A 20,648-nucleotide genomic window follows, 5' to 3' on the forward strand; every position below is an offset into this window, starting at 1 on the left:
TCACTTATGATAGAATAATAAATTCACTGAAGACTGAGTTACTGACTTTGTAGATTGCCACTTGTCTTCAGTCTTGGATACAATCTGAAGCTTTGAAAAAGCTAAGAAGCTTTTTCTAAAGAGCACTCAATCTCTTGGGCCTAACATCACCTCCTCTATGTGGGATCAGACCTTGAAGTGGTTTGTTTCAAGAATGAAAACAAGCAGGTTTCATTCTTGAAACAAAACTGACCCTATGAGCTGTCCAGTGGTACGTGGGTAGGGCTAATGTTTATGACATGCAAAGGCTACAGGTGGTAAAGGCCAGTGCACGAGCCACACAAGAAGGGCCATGGAACTCAGAACAGTGAGAAAGAGCTATGGGCTGGAAGGGTAGAGAGGAGTAGGGCAGAGAACAGAACCTGTCCCATTTCTCCTGAATATAAGGAAGAGTATCCCTCTACAATGAAGGTAAATGTGGATTAGAGACTGCATTAAATTTCTGTTTCATGGAACATTCATGTACAACAGACAAGGGGTGTCCTATTACCCAAACATAATGGGGGAGTGCATTTTCCTTGCTCTGTTTTAAGGATTGGCTGGTCAATGTTCCATGGCCTTCCTTTGAAAGGGCAGCATTTTACCAAATCTTCCCTCCCCCACTGCTGCCATTGAAAGCAATCTGATGGGCTATTTTTATTTTGACAGCTGCATCCTCTTGCACTAGGCACAGAAGGAAGTCCCAGACCACTTTTGTTAGAGCCCATATAGGACTCACAAGGAGAGATCGAGCACTGGCCACCAAGGAGGTTAAAGGTCCCTCCTTCATTGGGGTCAGCAGGACCTCAGGATTACTGTTTGGAACTATTCAACCACAATGCCACCACACATACAGGAGCAACAGCAAGAGAGGTTTCCATTGGAAAAGCTGGCTAGGCTCAGTGTAAAGGAACATTAAAAAAAAACAAATACTTAGAAATGTTATTCTTTGTTAGCTATGACATAATTTTTGTTATTTTTTAAAAGAAGTTTATTCATTTATTTTGGGAGAGGGAGAAAGGGAGAGGGAGAAAGGGAGAGAGAGAGAGAGAGAGAGAGAGAGAGAGAGAGAGAGAGAATGAACATGTGTGTGCGTGCGTGCATGCATGCATGAGCGGGGCTGGAGCAGAGAGAGGGAGAGATGTGGGACTCCATCTCATTACTGTGAGATCATGACCTGAGCTGAAATCAAGAGTCAGACACTTAACTGACTGATGCCCCGATCAGGTGCCCTGATAATTTTTGTTCTTTAGGGCATAGTATCAGAGCATTCTATAATGCAGCTTAAATTAATCATTTATAGTAGCTTTGAAATTACCTTCTGCTTGGGTAGCTGTGGGGATGGTCTCCTTGACAAGGTATTTCACTAAATAGGTAAAGTCAAGTTGGACCAGTTCCACCATTTTGAAGCCCCAACTGCTTTAAACATCTGTAAATTCTGAGATGATTTCTAAACTACTCTGCTTAGGAATAGTTTCCATGGTTCAATTTGAGGTCTGGGATCAGCTCTGTTTGTCTGTGATGCCTTACCCCATGCTCACACAATATCAGAAAAGCTGTCTCTTTGCAGCCATTTAAAGGGTAAAGGCATAGCCCGATGGCAGCTTTCCCATGTCCTCTCCATTCTCTGGAAGCTGGCTATGGTTCTCACCAAAGGAATCTTATGGATCATTTCCTTTTAGTTGGGAAAAATCTGAGAAGCAAATAAGTATGTCCATATTGGCCCTCAAGAGAAGAAGGCTCTAATTCAGATCTTGGATGCATCTACTACTTTTCCCTCACCAGTGCTATAAGCAGGTATGGCTTGACTAGCTCAAACTTTCACCATGTATTTCATTTGCTTTCCCATTAGAAAAGCAGATAAGAGCTAGTTGAAGATGCTTCTAAGTAATGCATGTTGAAACTCAACATCTGTACTAGTTGTGGTGATAACTGAAAGAAGAAATAATTTCTCAATTCAAACCCAGGGTTTGACACAATTCTCTGCCCCAGCATACACATAAAGGTCTGTAAAACATCTCAGGAGTCAGACCACAGAGAGGGGGAAACATTTCAAAGAGTAGTATGGGCATGACCTGTCCACTTAGCCTGAACTGAGATGATGACTCTTAGCTAGGTGCCATTGGTTTACTCTTGGGCTTTTAAAGTCAGTTTGGATCACTTCCCTTGCAGCTGTGGCAGGCACAAGGTCCACCTGCAGTGCCTACCAGCAATGAACTACTAGGAGCACCTAAAAATGGCAAATTTGCTTAAACCAGTCTTCAGTAAACCAGACTACATTTAAATATTTTTTATCTTATGGCTGAAAACAATAGTGCTTACAGAGCCATTATACCCTACTTTGGGTCTTAATCAACCAACCAACCAACCAACCAACCAACCAATATAACCTTTAACTTCTCATTCCAATTTCTGACTACAGACTCAAAGGCCCCTCACCCAAGGAGCCTGCAATTTGTCCAATTCCCTTGGGCTAGACATCCTCTGCCATTACCACTACGATGCTCAGATTTCCTGAAGGTCTGCCAGCTACATGCTGTGCTGTCCTAACCTGGAACCAAAAACATATTTCCTTATGAGGATACTTACTTTGGTTGTATCTTCCAAATTAAGCTGCTCTTCCCTTTTAAACTCCTTAGTAAAATTGGGCCCCTATTAAAAGCTTTCCAGAGTTTGCTCCTATGTCACTTGTTCTGCCTTCTAGTGCTAGCATCTAGCACAACCATGCACAAGAATTTCTTGTTAAGGGTTGATGGCCAAAGAACTGCAGAACTGCATTATATCTGCACCAGAGCTCTTTTCTCTCTAACCCCTCTGTGCTCTGGGGTGCCCCTAAAGAGTACCTCAAGGACTGTACTCAAAAAAGTTGAGACTAACTAGCACCCATCAAGGGGTGTGAATTTAGGAATAATAATCAAGATTCATCTACCTCACCTGACACGTGACTGATGGGAGCATGTGTTTATATGCTTTCAATGTTATTAACACCACATAAAAGTCAGACGCTTCCATGCTCCCAGAATTCTGTTCATTCTCTAGCCTCCTATTCATCCTGTTGAAGCATTTTCTTGCATGGTTTTATTCCATCTCAATGGCTTAGCTACAAGTCTACAATGATGATGCTAAACCTTCATCTCCAGCCTAGATCTCTCTCCTGAGCCCTGGACATATATTTCTATTCATTTGGGAATATCACATGAGCATTTCACCCAGAACTTATCTTGCTGCTTCTTCAATTCCAGCTCTGCCTCCCCGAATGCTCACATCCATCCATTGGTGGTACATCTGTCTTTTAGCCCATCATGCTGTGGCCTCAGACATCCCTAGCTTCTCCCTTGCTTCACTCCCCATATCTATTTATAAACAATTCTTAGAAATGGCTTTCTGTATTCTGAAGCCGTTTTATGAAGTACCTACAAGTTCATGGCTGTTAAAATTTCTTGACAGATTGTTCCTTTTTTCATTTATATAGTTCCTCCTTAATCCAATTTTATTCTTTTGCTTTCAATTCTATTTTGTCTGATAAAAATATTGCTATGCCACATTTCTTTTGGTTCATTTACACTGAAAAATCTTTGCTCATCCTTTGATTTTTAACCTTGCTGTGTCACGTTGTGGAAATGACTCTTCCACTTCTACAGAAAAATCCACTCTCAGCATCCCAGTTCAAACCATCACCATTTCTGACCAGGATTACTGTAAGAGCTTCCTAAAGTTTCCTTGATATCCATCACCCTCACTCATCCCATTCCCTAGTCAATACCCTGGAAAAGGAACCTGAATGTGTCACCTGACTTGGTTCATAAATCTTTGCTGAGTCTCTGCTTCACAGATAAAGCTCAGACTCCTCAACTTGACAAATAAAAACTTTCCAATCTGCTCTGAGCCTGCCTCTGCAGCCTGGCCACTCTGCCCTGATGAGCCTTTCACAAGTCACAGAACATGCCTTGCCTTTGCACATCTGGTGCCTCTGCATGCCTAGAGAAATCTCATTCCCCCACCCTGTCTGTGTTCACCATCAGTACCTAAAAAACTTTTGTTATCTCTTGAGACCACACCAAATTGTCAACTCCTTGGCAAATCATGGCTGACCTGGCTGGGTTAGCCATTTTCTCAAGTTCCCCAGAGCCCCTCACCTCTGTTATGCATTCACAACTTTGCACTGTTACAAGGATTTCTGTGCCTGTCTCTTCTTAATGCTGGGCCCCATCTTACTTCTTTGTATTTTATCCCCAATCCTTGTTACAAGGTAAGTAAACATCTGCTGAATCTGAGGGAATAACTCCTAATTTAGCCAAAAGGAGAACTGAGTATGGCCCCACCCTTACCCCACCATGTTGACCACCTTCTCCACTCTATAATCAGCCAATCTCCACACATCTCTTATGGCTCCAGGGCTTATTTCCCCCTTCCTGACCAGTCCGGAAGGGCTGCGAAGGGCTGCTCCTAGTCGAGACATACCTCCCCACTGAACCAAACCATACTGGTTCTACAAGGTTGCCTCAACACCCCTCTTTACAAAGTCTTCCCCAAACTTCCCAGCCCATGAGTCTGAATATTTTGCATAAATAGACAGAATTTCTACCATGTGCTTCAGCATTTATAGGCAATTTATGTAGTTGTATCAATGCATACTATAACTCCAGCTGAAGCACACAGGGGAGACCACAAGTTACATACTTCTCCTGAGACCGTGGTTTGGAGATATTGACAGATCAATGGGATATATTCCCCATTGAAGAAAAGAAGGGATGCAAACAAGGCAAGCCCACTTCAGAAACACTCAACACACAGTGTGCTCAGTACTTGAACACACAGGGGAGTCAGGACAGGAAGGACAAAAAAGGGCACTCAGCAAGAAATACTAAAAAAACTGGGACTTGATTTAGAGAAAAGTTTAGGAAGAGTGCTTTGTAAAAGTCTTCAGTTATGTGGAGAGGCTGGACAATATATATGAGTACTAAAGAGAAGGTTTACATCTGAAATGCAGGGTGCTCTAGAAAGCCAGAGAAAATAAAGGTTAACATAGATCTGTTTCACTTAAGGACAAAAAAGCACCGTTTCCTCTCTAGAAGAAATAAAGATTTCAAGCCCCTTTTAGTCCATTCATGCTGGAATTCTGGTTTTATAACTCCATTTGCAAGTGAGCTTGTCACAGAGGGGTCAGCAGCCAGATGGAACTTTCTTACGCACTTGACTGCCCACACACACGGAACTCAGATACAGCTTGATTCAAGAAAGAGCGATTACTAGACAGTTTTCGATACCTACCATAATCATTTCTATTTGAGTCATTTCTATTTAAGTCTGGGGTTGGCTTCAAACAAATTTACCTCAACACATGAAAGCTGCTGCAAGCCTTTGGTATGGTAGGTGCCACTGATACTTGGGTGGCATCAAAGACTTTCCTAGAGAGGTGAAAACAATGGGGGTTCACTGGAAACAATTGTCAATCTGAAAACCATGGTCAAACAATGATTTGTTTTCAAAGGCCCAGGACCTCATTAGCAATTTGATTGTGTGAAGGTTCTGCAATGCCAATAAACTAGCTAAAATCATCCACATTGGATACACTGGCCAATCTACATAGGAAATCTCACCCAATGCTTCAAGCTGCACTAGGGGATTTGTGAATCTTAAGAAAGGACATAAATTCATTTAACTGAAACAATCAAATAGAAGTTAATTGATACCAAAAATAAGATCTAGACAGTTGAAAGGTTTGTCTCGGGCTACCTTCTCCCTTTCAAGATTAAGATAACTGAAATGAATGGTTTATATCCCCTGATCATGGACAACAAGGATGTAATGTGTCTGATATCCAACATGCACACATGAATCCATAGGGAACACTTTTACCACAGAACCCATTCTGGCCAAGCCTCAATATCCACTTGTCACTACTACAGAGACCAGGGGTATGGCCACCCACCTGCCTGCCTCCTTTCCCTACCTTTCTTCATTCAAAAAGAAACTATGAAGAGACTCCCACTGTGAAAAAAATAAAACTAGACACAAAAGTGAAATTCATCCTTCCTACCCTCTTTTCCCATCCTACCCCACTTACCATTCTGAAGAATCTGGCACGGTCCTTCCAAACCCTTACCTGTACATTTACATGCATATAAATGTACACACAGAAATATATAATTGATATTTAATTTTATATAAATGGGATTATATTGTAGATATTATTTTACAACTTGCTTATTTTGCTTAACAATTAACTTTTTCCTGTGTATACCTATAAACCTTTCTCTTTTTGAATTGCTGCAGAGTATTTCTTAACATGGTTGTATCATAATTGATTACTATCCTTCTGCTGAATGTGTGGGTTGGCTCCAATTTTTTGCCATTACAAACAGAGCTGCAGTGAACATCGTTGCCCATACCTCTGTGAGTACAAGATAAAACATGTGGCTTTCATTAATTACCTATCCTCCTAGGGGAAATGTGTCCTATAGCTCCTGTGACTTGAAGGTCATGGGCAGGGTGGGCCCTTGGGTCCTGAAAACTGAGGACCAACATGGATACCAGGTAGAAAGGCAGAGCTGGGGGTGACACCCTGCAAGTATGCTTATGTGGCTGCCAAAGGAAGACCACGGGCAATGAGGATCTTCCTCATGAGCCAGAACACAAGCCCCTATGCTTGAATGTTCTCTCAGCTTTTCATGATCTGGCTATTAAGTCCTTGAAGTCTGAGACAATGCCTCAACCAACTCTGCCTGTACTTCAAGCATACTGCCTTGGGTATGGCAAACCTTCTAATTGATCACTCACTGTGTCTTAAAATGTACTTTCCTCCTTGTAGGACAAAGCTTCTAATGCAAACCAAAGGTGGCTAAAGGATCCTTAAGAGATCAATCAGAACATCATAGAAGTATCACAGGGAATTCTTGGTTATAACAACTTAGCAAAAGATAATTCTGAACTAGAGTCCATAAGAACTCCATAAAACAGTACATCTACTTTTGCTATCACTTACTGACAAGTGAGGAACACAACAAACAAACCACATAAATGAGGCTACACTGCATTAAACAGATCCTCTGGCTTCACTTATAACTCATGGTTAATAAATCATTCTTGGCACAGCTCTTCTTTCACACCTCTCAATGAACTACAAATGATCAAAGACCTGATTTCCCACTTTGGAATGGAGTTGAAAATGCATGTGGCTCTCAGTTCATCAGTAAGTGTCTGCATAGGGACTCCTGTGTACCAGACCCAGGTTGAGTACTGGAGACACCAAAGAAATCTCAGTGTAGTACTTGCCTGCAGTAGGCCTGAAGCCAGCTGAGGAGCCTGGACACAGTAAAGAGTTAGATATCAAACAGAGATTAAATAGCCATTTGATAGACTACAGAGGCTGTCACAGAGTGTATACAATTCACAACCCAGCTCAGAGTATAAACTACAAATATTACAGAAAAAAGGGAAGAAGTCCTGAGGTTGGAGGAAACTGGGAGTGTCCTTCTCAGAAGGAGAGCTGGGGCCAAGCTGTGAGGAAGGGTAGGGCTTGAGCAGGCAATAGCATAGAAGAAAGAAGAGCATATAGAAGTTTCTTAAACTTTAAATGCCACTTAACACCTTGTTTCTGGTTTGATTTACACTTGGGAAACCAACTTAACTTTTGAGGTAGTGAAATGAGGAGGGTCACCAGACAGACATGTAGCAGACAACCAAGGTACATCAAGGAGCCCCTCAGTCTGCCAACACCACTGTCCAAGCAGACTGAATATCTCACCTTGGTGAGAGTTTCCTCAAAGTAAGTGGGTAATGAAGACAGCAGTACAGACATATAGATAACAATAAGTATCAGAACCAGAAGATGTGGCCAACTATAAACAAAACTAACAAAATGAAATTGTGAGCATGGGCACCTCAAAAAATGTCTTTAGTGTTAAAGGAAATATAAAACAGAACCACCAAGAATAAATGTCTTTTATGAAAACATCTTATTCTTAAAAAAAAAAAAAAAACCCTTAAGTGGTTCAAAGTATAAAAGCCAAAACTTAAAATGGAAAGAATACATATCCATGCTGAACTCAAGCTCAAAAAACCTACCTGGTATACATAAAATACCCTGGTTTGACTATATGCATATAAACCACTGTTTTTTTTCTAGTTAATCCTAAAATATAAATCATTTAAAAATTAAAATTATTTGGAGGATTAGTTAAGCAAAGGAATGAGAATACTTTTTAAAGCATTTTTGTTAATAGCAAAAAATAGTTTTGTTTCCTGCAGGTGCTCTGGTTAAGTACACAGAATGAAAAATGAAACAACCTCTGAAATTTTTACATTAGAAAGATAGAGTTCTGTTTCTTTTTTCAGGGGAAGGGAGAAATCTTTCATTGCTCAATATTACTTCCTTAGCACCTACAAACAATATGGGGTTCCTGATATGAAAAAAACACCATCTTTGTGACAGGAGTTTTCACTACCCCTCAAATCTAGAGCAATCAGTAGACACTGAAGACACAGCTCACTGATAAGGAAACACTCCAGAAAAAGCAATCAACTCCCCAACCAAGTCCTACACATAGAAATAGACAAAGGGGTTTTTCCGCCTTCAATATTTAAATTACAGGTCTGGACTTAACTTCTGTTTGAAATTAATGAATGTGGCAATGATTTTCCCCCTGGCCCTGCCACTTGCTAACAGGTGATGTGAGCAAGTCACCAGGTCTGATTATGCTATGAAGGAACCAGAACACTGCCATCCACCTTGCTGGGCTCTCAGTCTTTTTGGAGGATTGAAAGAGATTGGTATGACTGTCATGGAATCAGAGCTCTACCAAAAGTCATGTCTTGGGACTACCAGCTTCCTCCTGGCTGGAATGCAACAGACCAGATTTTTCAAATTCTTATCATCTCCAAAAACCCAGTCAAATGCCTGGTCAACTGCAAATGTCTCCAGATTCATGTGGCAGAGGAAAAACCTTGTTCTCTGATCTTCATTGGCCTCTGTTCCTACTTGATTCCTAGTACTAAGGGCCCACCCTGAGCCAGAGCTCTTCCTCCACTGGACTTAATTATTACTGGTATTTATAAAATACCCATAATATATATCTTGTTTACACTCTAAGGGCTTCATTGGGGAAAATACTGGGATTAATTCCTTCTGTTATCTCCAGCATCTGTCCCAGGGCCTGGCATGTAGCAGGAGTTGAATCAATCAGTCAATCAATCAATCACTCCCTGCCTTCAAAGGCAAGAACGGTTTGGAAAAGAAACTCAACAGTGTGAGGACAGCATTCACAGCAAATAAAACAAAAAAAAAATTGCCAATTAAAAGTAATGAAGAATAGAACTCTGTGCTGGTGGCGGTATTGGAAAACAGGAACTTTCATACATTGCCAGTAAAGGCACAAATGGTATAACCCTTTCCAAAGCATATGTGGCAATATCTACTAATATTGCTTGCAGATTCAGAAGCATCAGTCCTGCAAGGAGAGGACCAAGGCAGTAAGGCACTCTGGGGAAATCTCTGGCTTGGGAAAGAAGATCCAGGTTCCTATTAAGCTACACAGACCAACTGTGGGATTGTGGGCAAGTCCCTTCATGTCTCCGAACTTTAGCTTCTTTGTCTACACAATGTAGAATCAAAGTAAGTGATCTCTGGGACCCTGTTCATCTGGGATTCCTATGTCAAACACAGAAAAAGTAGGCATAGAAATGGAGTCAGAGCTCTTCAGAATTGTAGATGTTAATTTAGGGCTGACTCAAGTGAATATATAGGCCCCCAAGTATCTACTGTTACTTAGAATCATCATCCCAGAAAATCTACTCCTCAGATACTCTTCTGGAGAAAAAGAAATGGGGGCTTTGGACCTCTTTATCTTGGCTGACCACCTTGCCTCATGGTTCAAAAGATAAATAAACCTTGTCTCATCCACCGAAGAAGCACCAAAGACCACCTGGTTTTACTAGATGACCAGAGGTGAGGTGAGGCCCAGCCCCTCCACCCTGAGAACAGCACCTTTTATTCTTTCATTTCTTTTCTGCCTTTGGATTGTTACAAAGAGTACAACACCCTAACATTATATTGGGAAACCCTTCTAAAAAGTACCTAAATAATAGAGAATCACATCTAATTTAACTGAAATCAACCAAATCACAAGTTCCTTAAAAGTCCTTCCTAAAGTAAAATCAATAAATGCATAACTAAAGATGTCTTTAGCATATTCATGAGGCTTTTCATGGCAGATGCACCAGAATGGTCACTGGTCAGGTGTTACAACAGGTTACAAATCATTATGACCACGGAAGATGTAACAAGCACTAAAACTATGCAATCTTCCATCCTACCAATATTAGGTTCTCACAACAATCTATATTAAGGCAGCCCCATTTGGTAATAAGATCGGGTTTAGCACCCTTTCCCTGATCACAGTCACCTTAGCTTACTAGCTGTGTAAGCATCCCTCTGAACAAGTGCTCACCCAGAAAGCTCACCCTGGACTCTAATGGCCAGCAGACCCCTTTCCTGAGTCCTCCTTAATCTAAATGTCCATGACTCTATACAGCAGAAAATAGTGCCATGGGATGTTATTAGATAGTGTGTTACATAAGCAGGCGCGTGTGCGCGCGCACACACACACACACACACACACACACACAGACACACACAAACTGGTTCCCTGTTTAGAAAGATTGATAAGTGTGTATCTTCAATGCAGAGCTTGAGAGCTTTTAATAAATATGTGGATCTTCCAGAGGAGCCAATAGTGTGCTAAATTCCCTAAACTTCTTTATTTTTTGCAAAATATCACATCCCAGGGCTATTGTTCAACAATCTACCCTTTTAGAATCTTCACAAAGCCCTTGACCTATGAGCTCTGTACTAGAAACCATATTGCACAATATGACTACCCTCTTTCACTTAGCTTCCATTACAATAAGAGCATACGTAAAGATTATAAAAGCCTTTGATACTTGATGCTAAGCACCAATTGCTTTTAAACCCATTCAAATATTTGTTGGAAATGAACGAAAGAAGTATTTACAGTGTAGTGGCTACATGGCAGCAGGGCTTGGAAACTCCTGCATGGAATTAGTAGCACTGAAACCCTTCCGATTTTCAATAATAACAACCTGGCCACTCCCAGACCAGCTCCAGACTAGTGTTGCCCAGAGTAAGTTAGGGGCCATTCAATAAACATGCATGGCTTTGAAGATTTCAGATCACGAAGGAGGTCCCAGCTGTCTCGTCTCCTATGCTTTATCCCTTCACCTTATATTAGGGCTTCTTACCAGTTTGGGGTTCAACTTATTGCAGTTGCTTGGCTCTGCACACAGCCTGCCCTCTCACTTTCATCCCTGCTCTACTTCTCTCCAATGATCAAGGCTAGCATAACACAGAGCTGCTGAAGAATAAAATCCATCCCTCAATTTACCAACTCCAAACAATTTCCCTGATTCATCTCAGGCTGGGTAAGATCATGGCTTCTGGAACTGACTTTACAATTTAAGAGACAAGAGTCCCTTTATGCACCAGGCAGAGAGCTAAACAAAGTTCTGCAACTTCTGGGACCCTAGTGAATCTCCTGTATCCCAGTAACTTAATGTGAGCACATGAGTTGAAATAACTTTTGGTGACTGAGTCTTCCCACTTGTACTGAGAGACTACTGTTTTAATTTTTTTATAGGAATGTATTTAAAACTGTTAAAACTGAACAAAATAAGAGGAGAAACATTAAAGTATATTATGCTATAAAATGATGGTCTAACTCTTAATGAATATTAAATCACAGGAAAGTACTTATTATCAAGCTGAGGTAAATAACAGCATTCAAAGACTACAATAGGATGTTGCTAAATACAAGCCACCTCTAAAGAAAAGGCACAGAATTTTTTTTTTTTTTTCCCAAGCCAGTCCTTATAGACTGAGGTAAGGGAATGAAAAAGAATACTGATGGGGAAACACAGTTTTCCCACAGCTCTGAGGTTTTTACACAAAGAGTGTCTCTTTATATTGGGTTATAATCCAACCTGTTTTACTTTCTAGCCCTTTCTTTCCCACATGTAATGTGGGGGAGATTGGACAAAAAAGGTCCAGAGCTTTTTTATTTCTAACGTGCGGGTCTTGGTTCTGGACAGAAGTTACAATGTGAACAGATTTAAGGGCCGTGTTCACGCATGGCAATGTGTTCCATTATATGGAGTATAAAGTAGTGAGGCAGGCCCGGAGGATGAGAGTGGAAAGAACATCTATGTAATTTATTAAAATAAAGGAAACCTCAAGCCTCATCTTGTGATTTAAGAGGAAGTCAATCATGACCAGTTTGTGTTTAACTTATTATCTTGACCATAGCTTGGCTATATTTTAAATATAAAACTATTGTTGACAGATGAAGAAACAGAGTAGCTATTTTCAAAGGAACTGTTAATCTCCAAAAAATGATGTGCTGTTGTTTTGTTTTCAATAAAATCATGCTGCAACACAAATTATAGCACCTTAACAAAAAACCAGAGCTGAAACAACAGAAGGAAGTATGAACTCACAGATCTGGAGAAGTGAACAGAGGTTTGTTCACCATCAATGGTTCTCTGGTACTATAACATTTAATAGAATTACTTATTATAACATGTTCTCATGTCTTTACACTAACTGAAATCTGGCAGCTCTAATTGATAAGGAAAATAAATTTAAAATAAAAGATATGTTACCTGCTCTTGCATAATGTGAATTTAAATGAAAACAGCTTGAACTAGGATTATTTCTTCCAGAACAAGTAACCCCTCCCCTTCCAATACCCCATCCTAAAATAGAAGGACACCTATGGGTCACAACCACACATGTATTATTTTCTAAAAAAAAAAAAAAAAGGTAACTTGGGCTCTGTCAAGGCTAAAAAATAGAAGTAGATTTTACTCCTGGCCAACAGCTCAAACCATCCATTAGGGTAAAATTGAAGATGTGAAGGTGCTTTTGGAATTAGTGTACAGGCAGACACACCCTGTTTACTCGAAAACCTAAGCCATAACAAGAGCTTCTACACTGATAGTCCCTGTACCAGAAGCCCTGGAAAATCTCCAGTGACAATTTATCTTCCATTGTCTTTTGTCCTTAAATGTAAATGGTAGATAATTGAGCTCAAATGGGAAAAAAAAAAAAAAAAAAAAAAAAATCAGGAAATGAGCAGGCTGAATTTTTTTGGATTCTAAAGCTAAGGATAATATTGAAAACAAAGCAAACAGGGGTGCCTGGGTAGCTCAGTCGGTTGAGCGTCTGACTTCAGCTCAGGTCATGATCTCACGGTTCGTGAGTTTGAGCCCCACTTCAGGCTATGTGCTGACAGCTCAGAGTCTGGAGCCTGCTTCAGATTCTGTGTCTCTCTCTCTCTGCCCCTCCCCCGCTTGCTTGCGCACACATGCTCTCTCTCTCAAAAATAAATAAACATTTAAAAAAATTTTTTTTTTAAAGAATGCAAATGAGTTTTAAATGTCTTTAACATCTAGAGGTAAATGCGGCATCAACTTATTCTTTGGTATTTAGCGAAGAAAGCCAAGCTAGCAATGTAGCAGGAGTATAATCAGAAAAAGAATACATTCTTCTGCCATGCCACAGACAGGGCATAGACACAAATATGGCCTGGAAACAAAATTAATATGCCCACAGGTACACAACATGAATAGGGGCACATGGAGTCAGAGAGAAGGTAGTTGCCTTCACTAATGTCCTATGCACTCCCAGGAAACACAAATAAAGATAAATGCACGTAGCTCTCCCTTACCTCCAACATAGGCCTGGCACTATCGTGGACAGACAGAATATGTGTCACCTTGTTCTTGCTCAATTGCTCTGCATCTCTGGCATCTGTCATAGAAGAAAGAACATGAGCATTTTATTCTTCTCTGCAAATGAATTAATCCTAAAGTTTAGCCAGGAAAAAATACAATATGACCTGCATATTTCTTTCTTGAAACTTCATAATTGGCCATACCCAATCTAGAATAATCTATATCTAGGAAAATTTAGGAATTGCTTTAATGTATTTTGCAGATAACTAAACTTATTTGTGATTGGCAGATTTTTTTGATACAAAGTGGTCACCTAAAACTTGAAATATATTTAGATTTATGTAGATTTATATTTATATTTAGAATCATGTAATCATGATTGTTGCTGTTTAAGGGAAGTGAAACTATGAGGTCATTTCATAGTTGCCATTTGTTAAATTGTAGACCCTCAGGTTGGTCTTATATGAAATATTAACTATAAAGTTGTTTAATATGTATTAATATTAAAAAATTACCTCTTAATAATTAATAATCTAAGTTACAATCAAATACAAAAGAGCCACTCACTATGTAACATATAGGAATCTGCTAGGGATGACTTTACCCTGATGTTAAAGGCAGGGATGGGTTTAAATGCAGATAAGACTGTGTTTTACACCTACAATTCACTTCAGGGTCAAAGTAAAAATGGAACATTTTCTGGAAATCTCAAACAGAATTGTCCATAAGTTACCAGTTGGTTATTAAATTATTTGCGTATGAAACTAGGGAAACACCAAATTACATTCTCTTCTAATGCTCCTATCTAATGCTGTAGAAGAAAGACTGAATGAATATGCTCAAGTTGGAACCCTTCTGCTAACCTACAAAACGGGTCCACCAAGAAACAGCTCCCCCTATGCCCATGTCCTGACCTGGGACAAGCTTTTTTAAATGACACAGGGTAAAATGATAGAAAGTTAAAAAAGACTGAAAGTCAAATGTTTTTCATGTTTCTGGAAAATATTAATGATATGGGAAAATGTTTTGGATATAATGTTAAGCAGAGTGTAAATGCAGGTACCAAACAATAAGTAGAATATGAGCTCAATTTATAAAAGCATGATAAAGACAAACACATATATGGAAAAATTGCTACAAGGAATTAGCTCTAATACTGATAATCTTGAAAATATGGAATTACTGTGTTTTAATATTTTTTTTTATTTTTTTTTGTTTTTTTGGGGTTTTTTGGTATACTCAACATAACTGGTTCTGAAAACTTAACATGTCTATGAACTATCTGGGGGGCTTGTTCGGGGCTCCAATTTAGTTCAAGGTCTATGGCAAGGCTGAGGAATCTGCAGTTTTCATAAGCCTTGATGATTATGTAGAGACTGAAACACTTTCATAAACATTTTGCACTTTCATAAACATGCACCACTTTATAAGGTCAGAAAAGAAATCTTTAAAAGTAATACTAAAATGCTGGTTTTAAGGTTTTCTTCATCAATCAACCATCTCCAGTTTCAAATTCAGATTTACACAGCAGCCATCTACACCAAACATAGGGGGATTCAATTCCAAACACCATCCCCCACTCTGCCCCCAACTATCGCAAGTTTTGGCATCAGTGAGTTTGAATTAAATAGGACCTAGAATCATTTAGGATCTCACTGGCAGTCAGCTTCCACATTCTCACAAACATGCAATTTTTCCAATCACCACCAGTATGTATGTTTTAGCCAAGTGGTAAAGCAAGATCAAGCTAGAGCTTTGGGTGCTCACAGAAGAGCCCAGACAAGGTGGGACAATACAGGGTGGGACAATACAGAGCAGGTGGTGGAGTGCTTCAAACAAAGCAGCCTCCTGACACTCTAGGGCAGGATCTTCTGGATTCTGATTCTTCCCAGAATTTGAATTTTAAATATTTGTTTAAATATACTTTTTCCTTTTTTAAAAAATAGCTTTCCTTGAGATAATTTACATGCTACAAATTCACCCTTTTAAAGTATATGATTCAATGGTTTTTAGTATATTCAGAGTTTTTGAACCATCACTGCAATCTAACTTCTTTTAGACATTTTTTTAAAGTTTATTTCTTTGTTTTGAGAGAAAGTGAATAAGAGCAGGGGAGGGGCAAAGAGGGAGAGAGAGAATCCCAAGCAGGCTCCTCACTGACAACACAGAGCCTGATGCAGGGCTCAAACTCATAAGCTGTGAGGTCATGACCCAAGCCAAAATCAAGAGTCGGACACTTAACCAACTAAGCCACCCAGGTGCCTCTGCAATCTAACTTTAAAACATTTTCATTACCTCATAAATATACTTTTATAACACAAATTAAAATAAAAAATGTGGTTTGGTAATAAAAGTATGCTGTTTTGAATACAGAGAACCACTTGACACCACATATGAGACAACAGATTGTTGGGCTCTAAAGAAAGGAGAAGCAACTCTTAGACAATAATGTTCCTTTTGTTTTATGCTCCTTTCTGTTTTATTATAGTGCCGTCTGTACTGATACACCACTCTGGGATTACCTTATTCCATAAGCACATGCTCTAACTATTTGAGAGTACATAAAGTGCCTAACCAATACTTTTGGATGATGACATCGGAACTCTTACTCTTTAGGACTACAAATTATTGATGGTTCTGGATGACTACTTACAACCATAGGCACTGTGGTAACAAGCTGTGAATGCAGCTGTAAGACATGACCATGGGGTTATCAGCCCATTCACATGCATATGAAGTTTCACACCAGCTCTCCTTGGGCACAAAATCAAAAGAGTGGAACTTAGTCCTTTGCTGCTCAAACCAGTCTGTCAAGCAGCAGCATGGCATCACCTGGGAACCTGCTGGAAATGCAGACTCCCAGGCCCACTACCTAACTACATGATCAGAACATGCATCTGAATAAGAACCCCAGAAGACTGTGTGCCCTGTACATATGGAGCTTTGCAGGGCCTCCAGGGAGTGAGCTATGACTTGGTGCCAATGATGTCCCTTCCCCACTGTAGCATGCCATTTTAATGCCATTTCTAAGCCAGAAAACAACTCACAGCCACTTGCAATCACAAATGTAACATTATTACACTTGATCTTAGCCAAAAGGCCGAGAAGCGATACAAATGTAACATTATTAATGCAATAGCATTAATAATGCCAACTGGATGATTACAAGTTAGAATTCCCATGGAAAAAAAATCTAGAAGAATATACACTGACCATGGTTACCCTGGGATGTAGAGTTTGGGGAAGTTTTCACTCTATTTAACATATTTCTATCACATTTGGATTTTTAAAGTTTTTATTTTATTTTGACTGATGAGCCTACATTACTTTTATAATCAAGAAAAGAAAACTTAAAAAAAACACTACTCACAAAATTCAACATAAATCACATTAATAAGTAAAACAGTCAATCCTTCATTGGTAAAACAGCTATGTTCTTTTCCTCTCTCTCTCAGCATCTCCCCTGACCCCTGGACTCTTGCCCACTCTTGCTACCTGCTTCTGTTTACCCCCCTGAGGCTTCATGTGGACTTCCGAAGAAGCAAATGTCATTTTTACATAGTGGGAGCACTGAAATAGAAACACTACCTGATCTTTCTCCTTTGCTGTTACACATTCCCTCAGCAGAAGATCCCATCTATCACTGGTAAGACCTTGCTAAGGGAACATGTGGATTCCTGAAAGATGCTGTCTTCAAAAGGTAAAGTGGCAGCCACATGCTTCCTTAAGGAAGGGGAATTAGTGCTCTAGATCTTATACTGATACAGAAGATGAACAGGGGTAACCAGTCCTAAGATGTGAAAAATGCCAGAGTAGCCATGGGAAATAAGCTAGTCCATCAAAGTCAAGAAGAATTGTCTCTAATTGTCTTTGATTTTATTTAAAAATTAACAAAAATATATTGGAAGAAGCACTAGAAAATAACACCATTATCACAAGCACTCTAGAGAAACAGATATTTGGCAGGAAAGAACTTCTTTGATAATGCCTTTCCAATACTCAGAGTACCTGCTACACTGATTTGTGGACTCAAAAGCATGGCCATGCAGGATGAGTGAGCGAAGAGGAGAGTGAAGGTCTCTGTTTTAAAAGGGCCCAATTCCCTCTGCTCTGACCTGACCCCCAAGCCATGTTCTGAGTCATTTCCCAAACAACTTTTGCCTTCCAAGTTGAGAATCTGCTCAGTGGTGGGTAAGTGATTCTGATCTGTTTTGTAGTTCTACTTCCCACTGTGAAATTTAATGAATTCTAGAGTTACAAATTATTGTATGTCACAATAACTTCTAGAGTTATAAATTAGCTGTTAGTAAGTTCAACTTTTAAGTGGATACATTTCCAACCTGGGCTGAGGGCCAAAATGGGGCAGTTCCTACCTATTCCCTTCTTTACTAAATGTGGGCTCTAACATTTATTGGTGTTGACCTTGGGCAAGTTTTTCTATGCCTCACTTTTGTCACCTTTAAAGTGGGAAAATGGTTAGAGTACCACCTCAAAGGGCTGCTGGAAATACTAAATGATATGCTTAGAATAGTGTTTGGCTGACATGTAGTAAATGTCATCATTGCCATCATTATTATTATCATTAGGACCAGATTAAGTTTCAAGGCTGCAGTATGGGCTTCAATCTCCATTACCACTGAATGTTTCCAAATACATGCTTATTTCGAAGACATCTGAATTCTAGCTCTTGCTCTACCACCTGATGCTCATCACTCACCATCTGATTCTCTTAGGCTCAGTTAACAGCAGATTACCAAAGATCAGTGTTCGCCAGGTCAGCCTTATCTGAACAACTGGGGAACTACCACTGGGAACCATGGCCACTCTCACTGGCAGACGCAGAACAAAGGCTCTGAGACCTCAAGCATGTCTCTATGTACATAACTAGCACACACATAAGGTGTGAGCTTATTTCCCACATTTCTAGAAGTTTGTGGACACCTTCAAGCAAGGACATGTCCTCTGTCAGTTCACATCCACTTTGGGATCTGCCAAATTGTGAAGCAGCAGATAACCCTAGCCTCTTGTCCTGGAGCTCCACGTCAAGCTTCCACTCCTGCCTTCCCTCTTAGCTTCTAGGCAGAGCCAGCTTTCAGCAAAGACACCTCAACTGAGAGAACCTCATCAAAGACCAGACTCCAGAAGCTGGGTTGGTTTGTGGGTTTTTCTCTAGGTAGAAAAATCATCAGGTGTTGGAAAACCATTTGTGATTCATTGCAAAGTTAAAAAAGAAAAAGGAGGAAGTTTCTGGGTGACATGTAAAGGATCACACTGGAAGGAAGGAAGGAAGGAAGGAAGGAAGGAAGGAAGGAAGGAAGGAAGGAAGGAAGGAAAGAAGGAAGGAAAGAAAGGTAAGGAAAGGAAGAGAGGCAAAAGAGATGGGGGAGTGAAGGAGGGGAGGAAGGAGCCAGGACAGGAGACCATTCAATGATTGGATTGAAGAGACCACAGCCATTAGAACCAAGGCCTGAGTAGCAGTGCCAATCCATGCTGTAAAACAATGAAGATCTCTCAGAAAGGCAAAAAAAAAAAAAAAAAAAAAAAAAAAATTCCATTAATTTTTCTTTATACATTTTTGTATTGGTTGTTGTGTTACAGTAGGCATGTGTTATTTGTAGTTTAAAAAGAGAAGAAAATGACAAATGAGACATCATGCTAAAGCACCTATGACAGCTGGATTCACTTTCCAGGAGCAGACATGATCCTCTCACCTTGGTCTTCCACCCTTACTAGCTAACAATGATCAATGCCTACTGTGCACCTACCATGGCATCGGTGCTGTATGAGCTCTATCTCCTTTCCACAACATCCTGAAATAAGTGTATGGTTCCTATTCCACAGATAGAGAGGGCAAGAACAGCCTGACACTTGCTGACCAGTTATGTGCCAGACACTGAATGGAGTGTATCAGCTGCACTGTCTAGTTCATCCTTATCACAGCCCCCTTGGTATCTAGGCTGTGTAATGTGTCTTAGGGTAACATCTGGCTCGTGTGCGGTGGGGGGTAACCAGATTCCAAGGCAGACTGCCTCACAGCTTCTCTCCATGGTAGGACCTACTCCCCTGTTCTGTACCTGCTCCTCTTGACTTTGAACCACTGAGGACCAAAATGTACATTCACGTCAGACTCCCAGCACAGTACACACACATTAGGTACTTGCAAAATGTTTATGAAATTAATGAATTAATTCACAGGCAACTGTATGGACAGTAACACTTCCTTCCAGCCTCTTGTCCATTCACTGTATCATTATTCCTTTGTTTTAGATAAGCCTTACACTTGGTAAGTGTTAAATAAATGTTTGGTGAATTAATGAGTGAATAAAAAACAGCTACATACTAATGTCAGAATAAACGAAGACAATGAAAAAATATCAACCATCTGAACAGGAGAGGTATGGGCTGGTGTAGACATCTCTAATGGGTAAAACCCACAGCAAGAATCCAGGAACTGTGAGGGATTCCCGTGACACTGAATACTTAGAAAATAGGTATAGATTTTAGTACAAAGAGCTTAAATTTTTTTTAGTGTTTATTTATTTTTAACAGAGAGAGAGAGAGAGAGAGCGCGCGTGAGCATGAATGGGGGAGGGGCAGAGAGAGAGGGAGACACAGAATCTGAAGCAGGGTCCAGGCTCCAAGCTGTCAGTGCAGAGCCCAAGGTGGGGCCCAAACTCAGGGACCATGAGATCATGACCTGAGCTGAAGTCTTATGCTCAAACGACTGAGCCACCCAGGCACCCCATAGTACAAAGAGTTTTAAATGTTCCCTGTAATCATGCGCCCATGACCTTCTAGAAGAAAGTAACCTACTATGAATAAGGATAAAAATATCATAAACTGTTGGCAGACATACTTAATTGGGTTGGTATTCATTACAA

General features: G+C 40.1%; 1 protein-coding gene across 8 annotated transcripts in view; it reads right to left on the reverse strand.

The window, feature by feature from the left end:
- DUSP22 (dual specificity phosphatase 22) overlaps positions 1-20,648 on the reverse strand; it is a 72,210-nt gene that overhangs the window by 35,123 nt on the left and 16,439 nt on the right. For all 8 annotated transcript variants that reach the window (XM_045057213.1, XM_045057208.1, XM_045057207.1 and 5 more), the window contains one exon: positions 13,761-13,843. In XM_045057213.1, the coding sequence (XP_044913148.1) occupies positions 13,761-13,769 (9 nt within the window). In that variant the 5' untranslated portion in view covers positions 13,770-13,843. The remainder of the gene's footprint in view (positions 1-13,760; positions 13,844-20,648) is intronic.

This window comes from Felis catus, chromosome B2 (genome assembly GCF_018350175.1).
Source record: "Felis catus isolate Fca126 chromosome B2, F.catus_Fca126_mat1.0, whole genome shotgun sequence".
Lineage (NCBI taxonomy): Eukaryota > Metazoa > Chordata > Mammalia > Carnivora > Felidae > Felis > Felis catus.